The 19,439-nt window shown below is 35.5% G+C and overlaps 1 protein-coding gene across 1 annotated transcript in view; it reads left to right on the top strand.

Moving 5' to 3' along the window:
* Positions 1 to 19,439, top strand: part of SLC6A18 (solute carrier family 6 member 18) — a 312,482-nt gene that overhangs the window by 202,243 nt on the left and 90,800 nt on the right. Inside the window, exon 7 of the mRNA XM_044066126.1 lies at positions 9,020 to 9,148. Coding sequence (XP_043922061.1) covers positions 9,020 to 9,148 — 129 coding nt within the window. The remainder of the gene's footprint in view (positions 1 to 9,019; positions 9,149 to 19,439) is intronic.

The following is a 19,439-nucleotide window of genomic DNA, read 5'->3' on the forward strand; positions in this document are numbered from 1 at the left end:
AGAATGCTTTGTGGTTGTCCTTGGCTTGGGAAGCCAAATTTACCTCACATTTGGCTTTGGTAGACTTTATTTATGCTCTGAGTTGTTTGGTTAGTTCATCATGTAGCCCAGGGTTTGACTCCCTCAGTCCCCATTCCCTTACTGTGCAACTCACTTAACCAAACAATGTCACCTGGTCATCCTAGAAAAGATGCACTTGTGCCTAGTGGGTAAACCCATCTAACAGATAAATAAAATAAAGGAAATTGAAACAGTGGAATACTTGTTACCTGAATGTAATATATTAAAAGAGCAATAGAAAAAAATTGAGTAAAAAGAAGGTGTTAGGAAGGCTAATGGAAGAGAACTATAAAAATATTAGAATATGAAGAGAGAAGAGTTTGTTAAAGAAAGTGGTATATTTAATTAAAAAAATAGGATATCAGTATAATGAGGAACTGACTGTCTTAATTTCTGATTATTTTCCTAGGATTGAGAATATATTTGCTATGCAATAGATTTTTTGGGAGATATAGCCCCCCAGCACAATAGCAGTCAAGTAAAACATTCAAAAGCATTACCAGAATGGTTTGTCATATCTTTGGCTGTACTGTGAGATCACTGCTGTGCAAGCGATGTTAAACCTGTACCAGTTATTTTCGGTTTTCCCAAATATTGTGCAACTGTAAAGTTAGTATATGGGTCTACTATACGTGATCAAAATTTCAGAAAGCCGAAACCCATATGGCCGAGACCATATGTTCGACTCCTGAAATTTCAAACATGCAAAAATAAAAATAAAAACAAAACACTACATTATTATAAAGCTGCTAGCAGGGGGGCTACGCCCCCCACCCCCCTTAACTTTAATATACCAACTCCGAGATCACAGTACAGTGTGGTAAATGGAAATTCTCCCATTCCGCACAATGAGGAGCTGTCTGTTCAGAAATTTCTAAATTTCAAAACTCGAACATATGGTCTCGGCCATATGGGCTTCGGCTTTTTGTAATTTAGAACACCTGTAAGGGACCCGTATATATATATATATATATATATATATATATATATATATGTATATGTTAAAGGGGGTGTGCAGGGAAACTTACTCCCTGAAAAAAAATGCTTTATTGCATACTGGTTTGGTATGTATTAAGGGAGATTGCCTTGGGTGGTTGTATGCAAGAAGTCATATTTTGACTACTCATAAGCTCATAGGCAATTACTAGGCTAGATGCCCTTGTGAGCCACTTAAACCTGGCCAGTTTCCCTTTGAAAGGTAAGGATCAAACCCTGTACCTTGTGTCTGTGAAGTAAACACCTTACTCATTATATATTTTTTCTTACTTATATGCTTTAATGTTATGATTTGTTGTATATTTAAATGGATTATTTGTATTTTGGCTTAAAAACACTTTATATTCTTCTTACATTAAGGAGTCTTAACATCCATATGAATTGCCGACAACTCAAACTGATGGGATACTAAGTTTGAGTATAGCATATTCCCTACCTGTGCCTAATAGTTTCTGCAAACTTGCAGCCCATAGTCTTTACAGACTCAGCATCAACAGGCCATAAACAAATACATTTGACCACAAGTAGTAAGACATGGACATATGCTCTAGGTGAGAGCTAGTAACCACAACAGGGATTTTCTGGTTGTGGCTTTCTGCTATAACAATAACTTTACCATCCACAAGTAACAAATAACAGAGATAACATTAATTGCTATAACAATATAAATTAAAATCATTGTAATTCAACTAGATCACAAACTGCTATGTAGCACAAAGTTCTGTTTAATAGGTAAACCAGAACTCATCCATAATAGCTTTTCAAATCATTGTATTCAGAAGAATACAAATAGCTATTTTCAAAAAGGCCAGAAATAAGTCTCATATGTAGAAAATATAATACATCTTTGGTGTGTGTGCCTTTAATATGCAAATATTGGATGTCTCTTTAGAAATAATGTTTATAACACATTTATGCTGGAAACATGATAAATAAACATCTGAAATGTAGACTAGCATATGTGGCACAGTTCATGCCAATATCTTAAGGTGTCAGTTTTTGTGTATAGAGATTCCCTTCCACATTCACTTTTGGTTCCATCTGTATATTGTGCCTTAGATTAAATAATTGTTAGTATCTTGAGTGCTCACCTCGACATACATAAAATAAAATGTCTAAACACAATTTCTGAAAGAGTGATCTATGAAGGTCTATGCAAAACTTAATGATGATGTAAAACTACAATCTATAGATGTGAGTTTGCCATAGTTTTTCAATAATGTAAATTATTAACAAGCAGCACATGTTTGAATTTACTAATAATATTGATAAAAAGAAGTGAACATTGGTACACATGATGCTGGCCTTTGTGATTTGTGTTGGTCTTTCATACTATGACAAACCACCACTGCTCTCTCCTTATGAGTTGATGGCACAGCTATAGATGGATCTATACTAAGATTGCCATTTCTTTCAGCATCTATGATACTATCATGGCTAAATTTAAAACAATTTTTGATGTTCATTAATCTCCTGTAGTACTGTTTATTTAACAAAAGCACCACAAGAGTGCAGTGGACAGAATCTATAAGTGCATTAGCTAGAATTAAACAGAGCAATAGCAGATGCAAACAAACTTCCATTCACATTTCTAACAGGTGGATTAAGCTTCATCAATTCCCAATCTGGTCTTCAAGTGCCTGGGACTCAAGAGCTTGTAGTAAACCCCTTATTATGTTACCTACAAATATAAGAGCTGCTATTCCAAAAAGGTAAAGCCAAATAGTCTTGGGGTATTAAATGCCTACAGGTGTTTCATGGCCATCTGCAATTTTGTTTTCACTTTATCAGCAATGATATGTATATCAGGGCAATCATATGATAATGCTTATATGTCTTGTACATGTACAGTTAATGAGAGAGAAGCAGCAATCTGAAGACTGGCACACATGGAAAGACATCTAGTGTGTGACAGTCTACAGCACACATAGTGCTTTGCACATTGATAGTGCTATGTCCACTACAGGCAATAGTGATTCTGCAATTTGGATAAGCACCACAAATTAACTTGTTTAGTAAACCTGTTACTCTACATGCATGGGTATGTGTGATTCATAAAAATGTGAGGTTCACTGACCATTACTGCAGAGCAGAGATCTTTCCATTGTATTTTATAATGGGCTCTTGGATGTCATGCTGTGTACACTTTCATTTGGGGGTGTTTTGTGATGTCACTGTGTTGGATGGGGGAGCAGACAGTAGTTGCCCTGGCCATAGTACTCAGATGGTAATATGCAGTGTTTCACCTAAGTTTGTTTGGCAGTATATCATCTGTTTCATTATAGCATGTGTAAATGTTGTCAATCATGTTTGTTGTCTAACACATTATGTTTGCAGTGTTTTTACTTCCCACATACTTATGAGTAGCACCAACCCTGTCTCCCTATGAGTAGCAGCAACCCTGTCTCCCTATGAGTATCACCAACCTTGTCTCCCTATGAGTATCACCAACCTTGTCTCCCTATGAGTATCACCAACCTTGTCTCCCTATGAGTAGCACCAACCCTGTCTCCCTATGAGTAGCACCAACCTTGTCTCACTACGAGTATCACCAACCCTGTCTCCCTATGAGTAGCACCAACCCTATCTCCCTATGAGTAGCACCAACTTGTCTCCCTATGAGTATCACCAACCCTGTCTCCCTATGAGTAGCACCAACCCTGTCTCCCTATGAGTAGCACCAACCCTGTCTCCCTATGAGTAGCACCAACCCTGTATCCCTATGAGTAGCACCAACCCTGTCTCCCTATGAGTAGCACTAACCCTGTCTCCCTATGAGTAGCACCAACCCTGTCTCCCTATGAGTAGCACCAACCCTGTATCCCTATGAGTAGCACCAACCCTGTCTCCCTATGAGTAGCACTAACCCTGTCTCCCTATGAGTAGCACTAACCCTGTCTCCCTATGACTAGCACCAGCCCTGTCTCCCTATGACTAGCACCAACCCTGTCTCCCTATGAGTAGCACCAACCCTGTCTCCCTATGAGTAGCACCAACCCTGTATCCCTATGAGTAGCACCAACCCTGTCTCCCTATGAGTAGCACTAACCCTGTCTCCCTATGAGTAGCACCAACCCTGTCTCCCTATGAGTAGCACCAACCCTGTATCCCTACGAGTATCACCAACCCTGTCTCCCTATGAGTAGCACCAACCCTATCTCCCTATGAGTAGCACCAACTTGTCTCCCTATGAGTATCACCAACTCTGTCTCCCTATGAGTAGCACCAACCCTGTCTCCCTATGAGTAGCACCAATCCTGTCTCCCTATGAGTAGCACCAACCCTGTATCCCTATGAGTAGCACCAACCCTGTCTCCCTATGAGTAGCACTAACCCTGTCTCCCTATGAGTAGCACCAACCCTGTCTCCCTATGAGTAGCACCAACCCTGTCTCCCTATGAGTAGCACCAACCCTGTATCCCTATGAGTAGCACCAACCCTGTCTCCCTATGAGTAGCACAAACCCTGTCTCCCTATGAGTAGCACTAACCCTGTCTCCCTATGACTAGCACCAGCCCTGTCTCCCTATGACTAGCACCAACCCTGTCTCCCTATGAGTAGCACAAACCCTGTCTCCCTATGAGTAGCACTAACCCTGTCTCCCTATGACTAGCACCAACCTTGTCTCCCTATGAGTATCACCAACCTTGTCTCCCTATGAGTATCACCAACCTTGTCTCCCTATGAGTATCACCAACCGTGTCTCCCTATGAGTATCCCCAACCCTGACTCCCCACTATCTATGTTTGTAAATCACAGAAGAAGCTGTGCAGCACCTTTCACAGAGCTACTTCATACCTGTTTGTTCCATGTACATTTAATTGAGTATTTAGAGTTTTTCCATGCTTACAGAGGTTTTGTAAATTATCTCTGGCTGTGGTTTGTGTGTTTTTTGTTATAGATCAGTCCTATACATTTGACAACAATATTTGTTAGTCGCACAGTCTGGCAAATGCTGATAAGCTAAAATCTATAATAAAGTATTATTTGTTGTAATGGTGGGGTGTAGGAGAGCTTGGTTGATTGGAAGGTTCTGGTGGTCATATCTCTGTTGGAGGCATGAGGATGTTCTGATTGCTCCCAGATAGCCTCATTTATACTAACATAGGTACAAAGAACTTATTATGTGGCAGAGTTTTGAAAACATTTATGTGTGACTCAAGGCAGTCCAGCGTCGTAATATCTTCTTGCTTTCAGATGGAATTTTAAGAAGAAGATGTTTAATTTATGGATTTTTAAGTTTAATAAACAGATTTTGTAAAAAGAAGAAGAAGAAGAAGGACAGACACAGGAGTATGTGCATCTAAACTCTGACCAGATCCTTTGATACAACAGTGTCTGGGTGTGAATGCCTCCAGCATTCCAGAGGATTAGGCAGATCCATCCCCATATGTCTTTGACTTTATGCTGGTCAGTTTAGGAATGCAGATAAGCCGGATGTACAGAGAAGAAATTTAAGAAATGGTGATTTAACCATGAGACAGCTCCATCTCAGATCACACGATCATTGTTCCCATGTAAAAGACAAAGTTTAGTACTCTACCAGAGTAGATCCTGGTCTGCACAGGCATGCTGACCTGCTCAGCTGATGACATTGGGAAAACCAGGCTCTTTAGTATTTATATAATTTTTCAACTCCCTTCCTGACTAACTTGTTTCCTCTTTTTTCAGATTGGGTCTTTGCTTTTTCAACTATCTTTCCTTATTCCTTCTTCTTTAATTAGCAACAATCTGTAAAATGGCATAATGTCCAATCTGATTACCTACCTAACAACATAGGAGTCCCACAAGGGTCCATTCTGGATCCCTTACTTTTAAACATCTTTATTAATGACCTCCACAAAGTCTCACAACTAGGTAAAATTATCCAATATGCTGATGATTCAAATATAATCTCTACTTCGAACAATTTCACAAACTTCCTCACAGTCACTCAAAATGCCTTTACAGAGATTGAATCTTGGCTAAATAACTCTCAGCTGCTACTAAATGCCAAAAAAACAAAACTTCAAAACTTCCAGACATAGATTTCAAAATCTACGCTAAAGACAAAACCGAAATAGAAACAGTAAAATCTGCCAAACTCCTGGGCATTACAATTGACGACAAACTCTCCTTCAAAACACACATTCTCAATGCAATAAAGAAAACACATTTAAAACTTGGCAATCTTTATTGTCATAAACTGTATATGGACAAAAACACCAAAATAAAACTGGCAAGTACCCTACTTATCCCTGCCTTACTTTACGGTAGTGCTATCTTTACTAACCTCCACTCTTCCCTCAGCAACAAACTTCAGTCCTGTTATTATAAAATAGCTAAATTTGTCTTGGGAAAGCCTAACCGCTTACACCACTGCCAAGTAATCACTGAACTCAGCTGGTTGGATTTCCCAAACTATTTCTGCCAGTGCTGTACCAAACTAATGCTAGCCCATAAACTAATTTATAGACAAAATAACTGCCCAGCACTCTCATCAATAATACAAACTTATATTACTTCGCACACCCTTAGATCCTCCAATAAATTACTAATAAGTGTAACTAAGCCCAATAAAAGAGCTGGACAATGCTTGTTCTCATATATCATTGCTAAGAAATGGAACTACTTACCCTCCCACATTACCCAGATAGACTGCACAAAGACATACAAAGTAGCATTAAAAGCTTACCTCCTTGACAACCTCACATGCCAGTGTAAATCAAGCAAACCACCATAAAACCAGCACTGCTTAATACTTACCCAATTCCACAGGCTCTAAATAACTCTTACCCAGACAGCATCAGTCTTATACTATTATTATTGCTGTAACTGATTTTCAGCAATAACTGCCACGTTTTTTTTTTTTCTTGCTATGCCAAAAGTAACAACTCAGAATTATTGTACTACACTACTAACTGTTTATCAATGTTTATAGAAGTTCTGATTACTCTGTTAAGTTTAATATTGTCTGTATATTGTTTAATTTTTTAATCTTGTAACATTGTTTAATCTGATACCTGAAAGTTGTTTGTCATCGTTCTATATCTTATTGTTTAATTGTGTAGCTTTTCTACCCGGGCCTCCACTGAAAATGGGTTACTTACCCAGTGGACTTTTTAACAAATGTCAATCAATAAATAAATAAATAAATACATTGTCTGTTCTGTTCTATACTGCATATTTCATGTCTCCTCATATCTGATAAATAGCATGTACTCACCATAATTTTGAATACATCTCAGTTGAGACCTACTATTAAAAAATAGCATTTGACTAACAAATAGTTGCTAAAGCTTTTCTAACAGAAGTAGAATCAAAACCCTTAGTGAATCCACAGGGAAAGACCTTTATGTCTTAGTAGGATGCAATTTCCAAGGCTAAGTATCAGATCTGTTATCAGAACATAAAAATCTGACTGCCCACCAAAAGCTACTGCTGAGAGTTGCAGATGTCTGGCACAGGATTATAAAATCCTAACTATGACCCAAATGGCCTAATCTCAACTAGCAGTGCAGGTGCTGGAAGGACCCCCTGTAGGAAATGGTGGGAGTCATGAGCCAATGCCAGCTCATCCATCACTGACCCCAATTGGAGGTTTGTGGTACTATAAGTGGCAGCTATGAGGTGTTCTGTTGATGCTACACAAGCTGGGAGGTGGAATAAGGGAAGGAAAAGATCAACTTTTAGATAGTCACCTAAAACGGTGGCACTCTGTGTGACCACTAACCACTATATGGGTAGAAGAGGACTGCTAGGTAAGAACTGTCACCATCAGAATGATGTTAGAGAATAACTTTCTGACATTTAAAATAAGCTATAAAGTCAGTGTAAAAACTCTAAACTGTGATAACTCTTGTAAAATAAAAAAAAAAAAAACAGAATATGGAATCACAAATAGCATTTGAAAATAAATATTGTTTTTCACTTTATTGCAAAAATACTTCATCAGAAAAATACAACAAACAGTTCAAATAAAACGCGAGATCAGCAAATTGCATACAACTTTATCATCCAATCACAAAAATCGCAATTTTAAAACTGTCGTTACACTGTCATTTAAGCCTGAAAATGAAATTGCTTTAAGTCTAACTTAAAAGTCACCACCTGTCATTTCACTAAAAAAGTGATCTAGAAAAAATAAAAAAAGTTTCTTGCAATTTCAACAAACTATTTTATTAACTTTTGGTTCTGATGGTGTTCAAGTGTTTGTATACTCCTTGTGATAACATTCAAGTTGTTTAGTTGTTTGCTCATGTAATCAATTGGACAAGCTTCAGATTGGCTGAATTAAGCGACCATTAGCACCCAGGTTCCTGTTGTAATTAGGAACGCTTGCACATGGGCTATTCACCATGTATTTAGAGTATTTGCATAGGTCACATGCAGCATAAGTACCATTTGGTACAAAAACATTGTTACTGTTAGATCATTGCTGTCAATCTTCAAAATGTCCTTCAAATTTGTTGTTTTTAATACAATCCCCAGAGCTTGCCTGACTTTTTCTAGTAAATCTTGTCCCTTAAAATATTCCAGTTGTTTTGAATGGAATGCACTATAAATGCTCATTTATTTATATATTTATTTACTTTGTTTCTGCCAGGAATCTGGTATGTATCTTGTATCTAGTTATATATTCAGTGAATAACTTAGACAATTATGGTATATGATAATTTTGCATGAAAAATGATTAAACTGCATTGACATGCATTATGTTTTAACTACTAGCAAAGTTGGCTTATGCCATCTAAACTTTGTTTTGTGCTGCTAGGACAAATCTTACAGTGCAATCAAATGGAATATGAATTTGAATGCTAGTATTGCTACTAACACAAAGTCTAATAATATATTATAGTCTAAACTATAAAGAAATAACTCAGTTTGAAATATTTTTGTATTTTCTTCAATTCTAAGGAATGACTGTGAAACTATAAAGAAATAACTCAGATTGAAATATTTTTGTATTTTCTTCTTCTTTAAGGAATGACTGTGAAACAGATGCAGTTGTTATAGCAGTTGTGAACAGTGCTACATCACTCTATGCTTCAATATCAATTTTCTCAATTCTTGGTTTCAAAGCAACTATTAGTTATTGGGACTGCCTGGACAGGTAAGGGAAATGTTAATATGAAACGTAAAATTTCCTTCAGAAACACTGTAGCCCATCCAGTATGCTCAGCATTACTTAATGTATACCTTTATAATTTCAGAACACACAAAATGTAACAAAATCACACTTTTTCTTCATAGAGATTAGGCATTAGGCAAAAGAAGATTTAACTGATGTCTATTATTCATTTATAGTGTATGGTCATTTGTTTCCAACATTTGAAAATGTGTAAATGTTTATATTATAAAGGAGTATTCATACCAATGATTGCATGCTTAGGTTCAAAGTGCAAAAACTGAATTGTGACTAAAGAAAATCATACACATTGCACAACTTCACAAGTAAAATGTGTGCCTTTCCTCTTTTGTATATGTCCTTTACTGGCAGCCATTATCAACCAACTTACTAAAGTAAAACAATGTGCATTATGTTTATTGCATTTTTACCAAAAGCATCACATTGCTTCAATCTGTGAGTCCACTTAATTATACTATTCCATGTATTCTTTTACATTATTTTATGTATTATATTCAGATACATAAAGTCCTATTGCCTGTGATATGTAACGGTTGTGTTCCAATTTTTGTGTAATTGTATAAAGGCAATAATTTATGTTCTTATGGCATTGCATAAACATGGTTTACTCCCCACTTCATAGCCAAGATAGCCTTTCTGTATGGTAAATTGTAACCTAATGCATAGGACCCAGATGATCGCTGCAAGCTTGCTCAAAGAGGTTGAGAGGTATGTATATAGTACCTGGAAAGTCACTAAGAGCAAGGAGCACTAAATCTATGATCATCTTCAAATTAACTGTATATAAAAATGATATCTCTTTCAATTAGAAATCTATACCACCTGTCTCACAGTCAGCTCTGAAATCTTTGAAGTTATACGATATGTCCGTGCTATCTACTGCTTCTCATAAATCATCCCTAACACACACAACCCATTACAACCCATCACACACATACTCTCTGGGTCCTTGTAAGAACTTAAAAATGTGGCCTCTGCACAGGTTCTTCCTTTCTACCTTTTCCAGCCACCCTCCCTCCCAAAGCTAAAGTGCCTTATATATGGTGCTATTCCACTCCCTTCCTAAAACAGCTAGTCGTGCTACTGTTTCAATCAATCAACAGAATAAAGGTGTATCACAATTCAGTTATCGGCTTAATACTAACCATTTGTTTACTGACTGTATACTTTACTATTTTACTTCTGATCCTTTTATTAATGTATTTAAGTAGTAGTCCCAAAAAGAGAGACAATATGCTATCAGGACACATGTAAGTCTACTAGCACGACATATAGGCTTCACTTTGAAAGCACTGTCATAATAATATATATTGCTCCAAGGATAAGCCATTTTACACTACATCTTTCTTTTCCTATTCTCATTCTTCTATCAAAATTTATTTACATAAACCTGACCCATGTACTGCCTGTGTAATCTCTGATCTACTACATAAAAATGCCCAGATTGCAAGAATCAGAAATTTGTTCAAACAAACATTAGGATTGTCATGAATAAACTCCACAACTGGGTAGATTTATATTGGCATGCTATATTGGTTTTCCCTGAAGCAATTCTTGAGACTTGATATCTATGATTCTGAGATTAAGGCATCATATTACATCACTTTCAGATCAGACAGGGCTCTCAATGATACTGGCGATACATCTGTAGTCTTTTTTTCAACCTTAACTGATGTTTTGTCTGAAACACGAATTCTTTTCTTCCCCAATAGGAAAACTATTCAAGTCAGTCTTAGGATGAATTAAGCTAAAATTCTGTCCATTACACCATCTATTACCCTCCTGTCACTGACTTCTCAATTATTGCAGCTTTTATATGAGCTTAGCTTTACTGTTGAAACTGAGGTTGTTGTCATTTATGGCATGACTTTGGACTGAGAATTTGCTTTAGATGACTGTAGTCATCCGCTACTTCAGTTCTGTGGTCTTACTCAGATGGCTGCAGTTACTATTAGAACTGATAAAACATCTGGTAGAGTGAATATCCCCAGTTGGGCTTTATTTTCAGTTCATGGAAATTTCTCAGATATTACTATTATAGCAAGTTTTCTAAGTGACTGTAGGCCCGTATATGTCTTGTATCACAATACAATTCAAAATCCCTATAATTTCTGTTATTTTTCATAAAATTATTATTTCTAGTCCAGTGTTATTTCTTAATGTTGCTCATGGTAACAACTAGTCCTTGGCTTACAAAGTGTTTTGAGAAAAGATAGCCATGTACTTAAATTTCATGTTCCTCAACATTTTAAATAACATGTCCCCACATACAAGTCCAGGCTCCCATTGGTCCCTTTTCCCATGGATCCACGCTATAAAATTTATGATGACAAATACAGATTGCCGCTGGTCAACATATCTGCCTAAGATGCCAAATGGCTTTATCCACTATTGTGAGGTCGAGAATCAAGTATGATCTGCCATAACTGAAAGCAAAAGGAACTACTTTGAAAAAGAACAATAAAAATATGCAGTTAATGCCCTCTGGAAAAAAGATGGAGTCGCATCAATCATATTTTAAAACCGGGTCACTTTTTATGCTTTCTTCTTTTCATCAACAATCCCTTAAATACATTGCTGTGAGTTTGGAATTGTACTTTCAAGAATTTTTCCTAAAATTTGTGAATATCCTATCTTAACCTGGAATACAGTTCGTCAAACCTTCCCTCACAAAAGTTTTGTTCTCATATTTCACACAGGAGAGGCCAAAGGTCTCTGTGGATCAGAATCTATAATCCCTGTCCACAGTGACATGGACGTAGGTATGGAATCACTTATATTTAATTTATTCTCATTGACTTTATCAGGACAACATCTCTCAGTACTAAACAAACATTTGTCTTTTGTACCAGCAATGTGCTCTGAATTAAGTAACGTGATTTTAGATCTCAAGTTGTTTGCCAGGAATACAATGTTGAGAACCATGTTTCTAAGTATAAATAATTCAAAAATTCTTAAGAAACACGGTACCTTTGTACTGCATTTATATCTATTACTTGAAGCTTTCTTGAGAGTTTGTGAAGTTGACATTTCTAAAGAGTTAAATGAGCCACTTTCACAGAGGTTTTTGCAATTTGTCACAAGCTGGGTTTACAGCCTTGGTTCATTTGCAGAATAATCCTTGAGATACAGATTCATCCAGTGGATAAAGGAGGTGCTATCATTGTGATAGAGCTGCCTGTATACACAAGATAGAATTGCTTCTTGATAACAAAGACATTTATTTTCAGATCTCCAGGTTGGATATTGATAAGCTGATCAAAAGGATATATGAGACACTGTATGTTTTCCTTATGACTAGAATGTAAACACAGGAGTTACATGATTTTTTATTTGTAACAGATCCTCTGACACCGCTATTACATGCATTGTGCAAAGTGCATAAATGTTTGTAGGATTCTCCGATGTGACCTATAGCTGCAGGTCATGGTTGGTTGACTGAGCCCTTGATTACTTTTAATAAGAGTAAACTGAGACCAATTCTAGATGAAATACCTTCAGTACTAAAGGACAATGAGCAATTTTTACATACATTGTATTTGCGTGTGAATGAAATGGATCATGTTTTGGGCTGTTACATGGTTACCCTCGATGTTCGTTTGCTTTTTACCGTTATCCCCAACGATGTTTTTGAGTAGTAACAATAGGTGCGACCATAACTCAATAAGCCTGATTTGTTTTCTTTTGGATCTTGTCCTAGAAAACAATGTATTCAGGTTTAATGACAATTTCTATTTACAGAATCTGGGTGTAGCAAAGGGCACTCCATGTGCCAATAGATATGCAAATATGGCCATGGCTAACTGGGAGGCTGAGCATGTGTTGAGTTATAGTAAATTTTCCAGACACATTAAATATTATAAACACTTCACAGATGCTATTTTTCTGCTCTGGGATGGTTCCTTAATAAGGTTGAAGTTTACTATGACAAGCTCCATGTGCACCATTGACTTCCTACATGTTCATCTATGTATTAAAGACAATGGAAAAACTGGAACACAATTGTACAGAAAGGACTGTTGGAAGAATGGACTTTTACATCGGACAAGTATGCATCCAGGGTATAGCTATAGGAATGTGCTCAGTGGTCAGTATCTGACGATATCCCAGCTCAACACAAATGAAACTAATTTTGTATCAGTAACTAAGAACCTAAAGAAAGAATCTATTACTAGAGGGTATCGTTGTAAAGAAGTGGCCAAACATTCCACCAATGTGAGGGGTCTGAGATCAAACAAAGGGAAACCATACTATTTTATAAGAACAGAAGATGATGGTGATAAATCAGCACAGACACGTATGAAGGAGAACAGGACTAGGGTAATGTTGACCTACTGTAGTGATGTTAGTGTGGTCTGTAACATCGTCACAAGAAATTGGCCGATCCTTATGTTTGATGATAACCTTAAAAGTGTAGTAGGTGATAAACCCAGTTTTTGTTTCAAAAACAGTTTATCCCACAAGAGACAGCTTTGTTATGGTCCCAGAATAAAAATGGAATGAAGATCTAGTAGGATAGGTAGTTTTCCTTGCCGGTCATGTGAGGCATGTGGTTTGATCTCTGCACAGAGGGTTTTTTTTCTTTGCCCTGTATCTGGCATAACATTTGAACCTAGGATATATGCTGACTGCAAGAGTACATATTTAGTTTATTTGGCAGTCTGCAGGATGTGCACCAGTTTTTATTTTGGAAAGATGAATTATCTGTTCAAAGAACGAATCTTGAAGCACTTGTGTGATATACGAACAGGCAATACGCAAAATGCCCTCACTAAGCATATTTTGTCCTGTCCTGGCCATTCTTTTAGTTTTATGGTACTGCAGCTGATGTAGAGCATGTAAGAGGGGGAGACATAGTAAACAAGACTTGAGTTTGTAGAAATGAGATGGATTGCAACACTACAGGCTGATAAACATCCAGGTCTGGATGGTGTGGTACCTTTAAAACCCACCTTGAAAGCACAGAGATTGTTTCATTGACTCTAATGGAATGTGGGATACTATTGGTTATTTTGTTTTTTAAAAAGAAGTAAAGTGTTTCTTTTGAAGTTAGATCTGAAGAAGTTCTTTGTGCATGAAAGCGCTTATCATTTTATAGTTCAAATAAAATGACATGCTTTTAGCCGTGTTAGTCAGTCTGCTTTTTTTGTGGTTTTACAGTGTGTAGGAGACCGACGTTTCACTGCCCATTGTACATTTTTTCTGCTTTAAAATTTGTAAATATCCAGTCTTAACCTGGAATACAGGTCATCAAACCTGCACTCGCAAAGGTTTTGTTCTCGTATTTCACACGTTTCTACCCCAACACTATAGATGATTCTCCACAAGCTGAAACAGATTAATCTTCAGCTGACATTCTTCACTGTCCAAAAATTCTATTAGACTATGGCTTTAATACATTAAATCTCAGCAATTATTCTGTAAAATGGGATAGGCTGCCTACTACCTGGAACTAGTGTACAACTGTACATTTGTTCTTGTAAATTATCTGTACTGAACTGAATAAATCAGGCCTATTGCATTTATGTCCCTAGATTAAAAACATGTGGAAAAAATGTAGTCATTCTCAACTTTTTACTGCATTTTTAATAGCAATGTTATCTCTAATACTCAGCATGGTTTCAGGCTTGGACATAGTACAACTACAGTGTTGTTTGGCATTATTGAATATCTATTTCTTGCCAAATGAATCTTGTTTGGGTTTTAGATCTTTTTCCTTTTTTTTCTTAATGTATCTAAAACATTTAGACTATTATTCATTTTCATCTGGTAGGTTTCCCATCCAGCTATGGATTTTTTAAATGCCCACAAATAGTGCTTTACTTATTTGGAAGTGTTCATCTGTCAAATAGGATAATGTTATTTCTTAACCTCTTAGTGTACCTCTTGGTGTCTTACAAGGGTTTGTACATGGATCCCATCTCGTTAACATTTTTATCAAGCATATGTTACTGCGCAATGAAGATTACCAGGCTGGTATAAAATGCAAACAGACTATCCTTTCCATCAGGAATTTGCTCTTTTGTTTGATAATTACTTCATCATAGCTGTAATTGTGTCCAACATGGTTACCACTTGAAATATTTCACCTCAGTACCAATAAAACAAATTCTATAATTTTCACTTTTAAGAATTTTGGAATAGATGTTTCTGTAAATTATACTTTTTATAGTGATTTATTAACTGTTGAATTTTGTGAAAATTCCTTTTTAGATGACCCCCTATAACCAATTCATTTTGATACAGATGCAAACTCTGCTCTGACTAAAACATATCAGAAGCTGGGTCATCTCTACATAAATATATTTTCTGTCTCCCAGTGCTAATATGCCAACTTATGCCATGCAGCTACTTCCCTGACTTATTTAGTCTGTATATGTCCTCACCCACCTCCTGACCTACACAACAGACCATTCCTTATTCTAATTAGAGAGTTAAGAACAGCCAATGAGGATACACTCCTGCCAGAGGTAGTGCCAGGGTTGAACTGACCAATTAGTGGTATTCAAATAAAAGAGTAATGAGCAATCAGCATAGAAAAAACTGACCAATCAGATGCTCTGGAAGAAATTTCCAGCCAATGAGGAATTATTTAGTGAATCAACAGACCAGCTAGGTTTATCACACATACTTTTACCCTTGTATAATTGTGAAATGTGTCAGACTGGGGGAAATCCCCAGCAGTTAAATTTTTGAAAAAAGAAAAATTAGCACATTATAAATACAAGAAACTTGTCTACAGATACTGGAGTCTGGCTTATTGGCATGCATGAATTAATGATGACTTGAGTGTTATTGTACATTCAAAAGCTGTAAAACAGTTTTACATGCTCATAGAGTAATTCACATATCTCCCATGGTACTTGACATTTGTAATTACTTTACATGCACACACATGCATACATGCTCATGTGCGCGCGCACACACACGCGCACGCACACACACACACACACACACACACACACACACACACACACACACACACACACACACACACACACACAACTATTACAATATCTGGTATATATAAGGTTGCTGTAACTGAAATCCAACATGTGAAGGATGGATTTCTTAATGCTTTGGAAAGAGCTGAGTAACTTAGAAATGCATGTGAAACAAGTGAAATTGTAAGTGTTATGAATCATAGGCTTAGGAATTACACATAAATACACATACATTTTGCAAAATTTGCTACACTCATGGGGCAAGTATGGTCCAAATACCATTTGTTTATCAGAGGTGCCAAATCCTTTCATCAGATGAGAGGTTAAACTGAGATCCCATCTGTCAAAGTTGGTAAAAGCTCAAGTGGATGTAAAAGATCTCATGGTACTTATAGAAAACAGTAGGGGATATTCCCCAGTGTTCTGGTTAAATTCCCCTAATCTGTATGAATACTACCTTCAGTCACCTTTGAAACAGGCTACTGACCTAGTGGAACTAACCTAGTCAACAAAGCATAACTGGAGAGGGTATATATACAAGTAGTAGTGATACTAAGTATACTAATAATGTTTTGATGCTAGCACATAGGTCCATTACTGGGAGTAGGCATAACAAAATGAAAACCTGGATGCATTTTATAACCAGTTATTAAAATAACAATATGCACTAAAGAGAACTTTAATGATCTCACTATAAAGTTTTTTATTTATTTTTCAGTAAAACACACAATTTCAAAACCAAAACAAACATATATGCAATGTTTAAAGTAATCATTATATTCAAGATAGTGGATTGCAATTTGCTTACCATTAATGGTGCAGTTAACTAAATGTTATATTTTTCCAACAACAGTAACAAATTCTCCCAGAGTTTTGATCACAACCTTTTTGTGTTGAAAAAGGTCTCATTGAAATCATTGGCACACAAAAGTGGCTAGATTTATGAATTCTTAAAATACTGGGTACAAATTCACTTTTCCAGTTTATAGTAATGTTTCTAGCAATTGCAAGTAAGGTTCTTAATACAAGCTATAGATCCTTTTTATACATGATGTTGGAGCATTAGGCAGTATATTGTTTCAGAAATTACACAATTATCAGACTACAAAGCTTTCAAAAAGTTTTGAAATTCATCCCAGTATTTCTTATTTTTTTCACTTCTAAGAAATATATAATGCCAGTTGGTTTTTAGAAGCTTTTTTATAACTCTAACATGTTATTTCTTTAGTTTTATGCATTTTGATACCTTATAAGAAGTGATTAAAACTATGTAAATACTTTCAGGTAAAAAGTCTCCAGAAAACACAAGAAGACATATAGAGTTCAAAACTAAAAACATGCAATTGTCATTATCAATACCATTAAAATTATAAAGACCAACATAATTCTAATACTTATGGTTAAATTTGATTTCTAAATTAATTATTAACTCTTTAATTAGAGAGAACTGGCTTTACCTCTCCATTCCTATTAATGATCAATAAAAATAAATTAAAAGTTTGGGATAATTGTTTTTCACTATAGCGGGCATCAATTCTCTGTTTTTAAGGTTATACATTTATGAATCAGTAAATGATGCACATATGACAAAATATACGTATCTGTGATTCATTCTACTTATAAACATTAGACCAAAAATAGATTCTTATGCTTCAATTCAAATATTAAGTGAGACATCCTACTTTCACAATTCCATTGTGTAAATTCAACAGGAAAAATGGAAAATAACCAATTTTTAAGTCAAATTTTTATTTATAAATTTCCTAAAAAATAAAATTAGAGTAATGCATTTGGAACTTGTTAACCTCTTAGAAGGGCATCCAAATAATTTTTTATTACCCATAACATTTTATTTATGATATCTAAAGAAGGTGTGGCTGGTTTTAATTGAGAATTAACACAAATATGTTCATGAATTATTTTTTATTGTGCATCATAGGCGTTATCAATACAAAATAGAAAAGTTAATAAAATTGATGACTGACAGTAAGTTAAAAATATTTCTGAAACCTATTCCTCCATTTTCCCAGGGTCGAAAGTGATCTGCCAAGGCTTTTTGTGGTGTTATGGAATGTCATGAAAAATAAGTAATAACTTATTTATTTATGTTATTGACATTTTTTTCTATTTGGAATCAATAAGAAGATATTATTCCATTTATTAATAATAGTTTTCATTTCCTCAATTATAATGCTGCAGTTTTCATTAACAATAGAGTCTAAACTATCAAAGATATGTTTTCCTAAATATGTATACATTTTTAAATAAAAACTAAACATATTTATTTTGTCATCATTTATTTCCTGACAGAATAATAAAATATCAGTTTTAGAATTGTTAAATTGCATCTTACAATTTTCTTCAGACAATTTAATAGAATTAATTTTTCAATAGTAGAATTATTTTAGGTTAATAAATTAATTAACTTTAAAACCTTCAATAGCAATATTATTTCTGAGATATATCCTGCAAATGGTTCAATGACAAGGGCAAATAGTAATGGCAGAAGTGGACAACCTTGGTTATTGCCTTTCTTAGTATCAAGTCCATAAGAAGTAAGTGAACCTTAACAAAAGCTTTAGATTTAATGTATAGATTCCTTAACACTGTAATAAATTGAAGTGAGAATCCATAAATTTCCAGAGATATAAATAAATATATCCAATTGACCAAATCAAAACCTTTTTCTAAATCAAGATTTATTATAGCTAATTTTGAATTACTCACTTTAGTAACATCAATGATTATTAACCTGTTAATGTTATAATGTGTTTACCAACTAGATTTAAAACCAGTTTGATCACCATGAATGAACAATTCAATCTATTAGTAATAATGGTCTTATAATCAGTGTTCAAAGTAAGATAGGTCTGTAAAAAGGATATTTCCCTTGTTGCAAAATGGGGATATTAAATAATATTTCCATTATGGTGGAATCTCATTTTCTTTTTGGACTAATAAGCATATGTTTCTAGGAAATTTAAGAATCTCCCTGGTTATATTTATAAATTTCTGGAATTATACCATCATGTCATGGTGCTTGTATTTTTCACCTGTTCTTTAGTTTCACAAATAGAAATATCAGGCTTAAAACCTGAGGTTTGGCCGGCTAAGATCTAGCTGTATTCAACTGGACGTATAAGAGAATCTAAGTACCTTTTATCTGCACTTTTTTCAAATAATACAGCATTTTAATTGATTTATTTGTGTTGCATTGAATATTAACTGAACTGGAAGTTTTGACTCTGTTTTTTCAGTTAGTTCCCCACCCACCCTCCCTGGTTTTGTTTTGGTGTTAATCTTGGTGGCTT

This window comes from Protopterus annectens, chromosome 3.part0, assembly GCF_019279795.1.
Source record: "Protopterus annectens isolate FY-2018-M chromosome 3.part0, PAN1.0, whole genome shotgun sequence".
In the NCBI taxonomy this organism is placed as follows: domain Eukaryota; kingdom Metazoa; phylum Chordata; order Ceratodontiformes; family Protopteridae; genus Protopterus; species Protopterus annectens.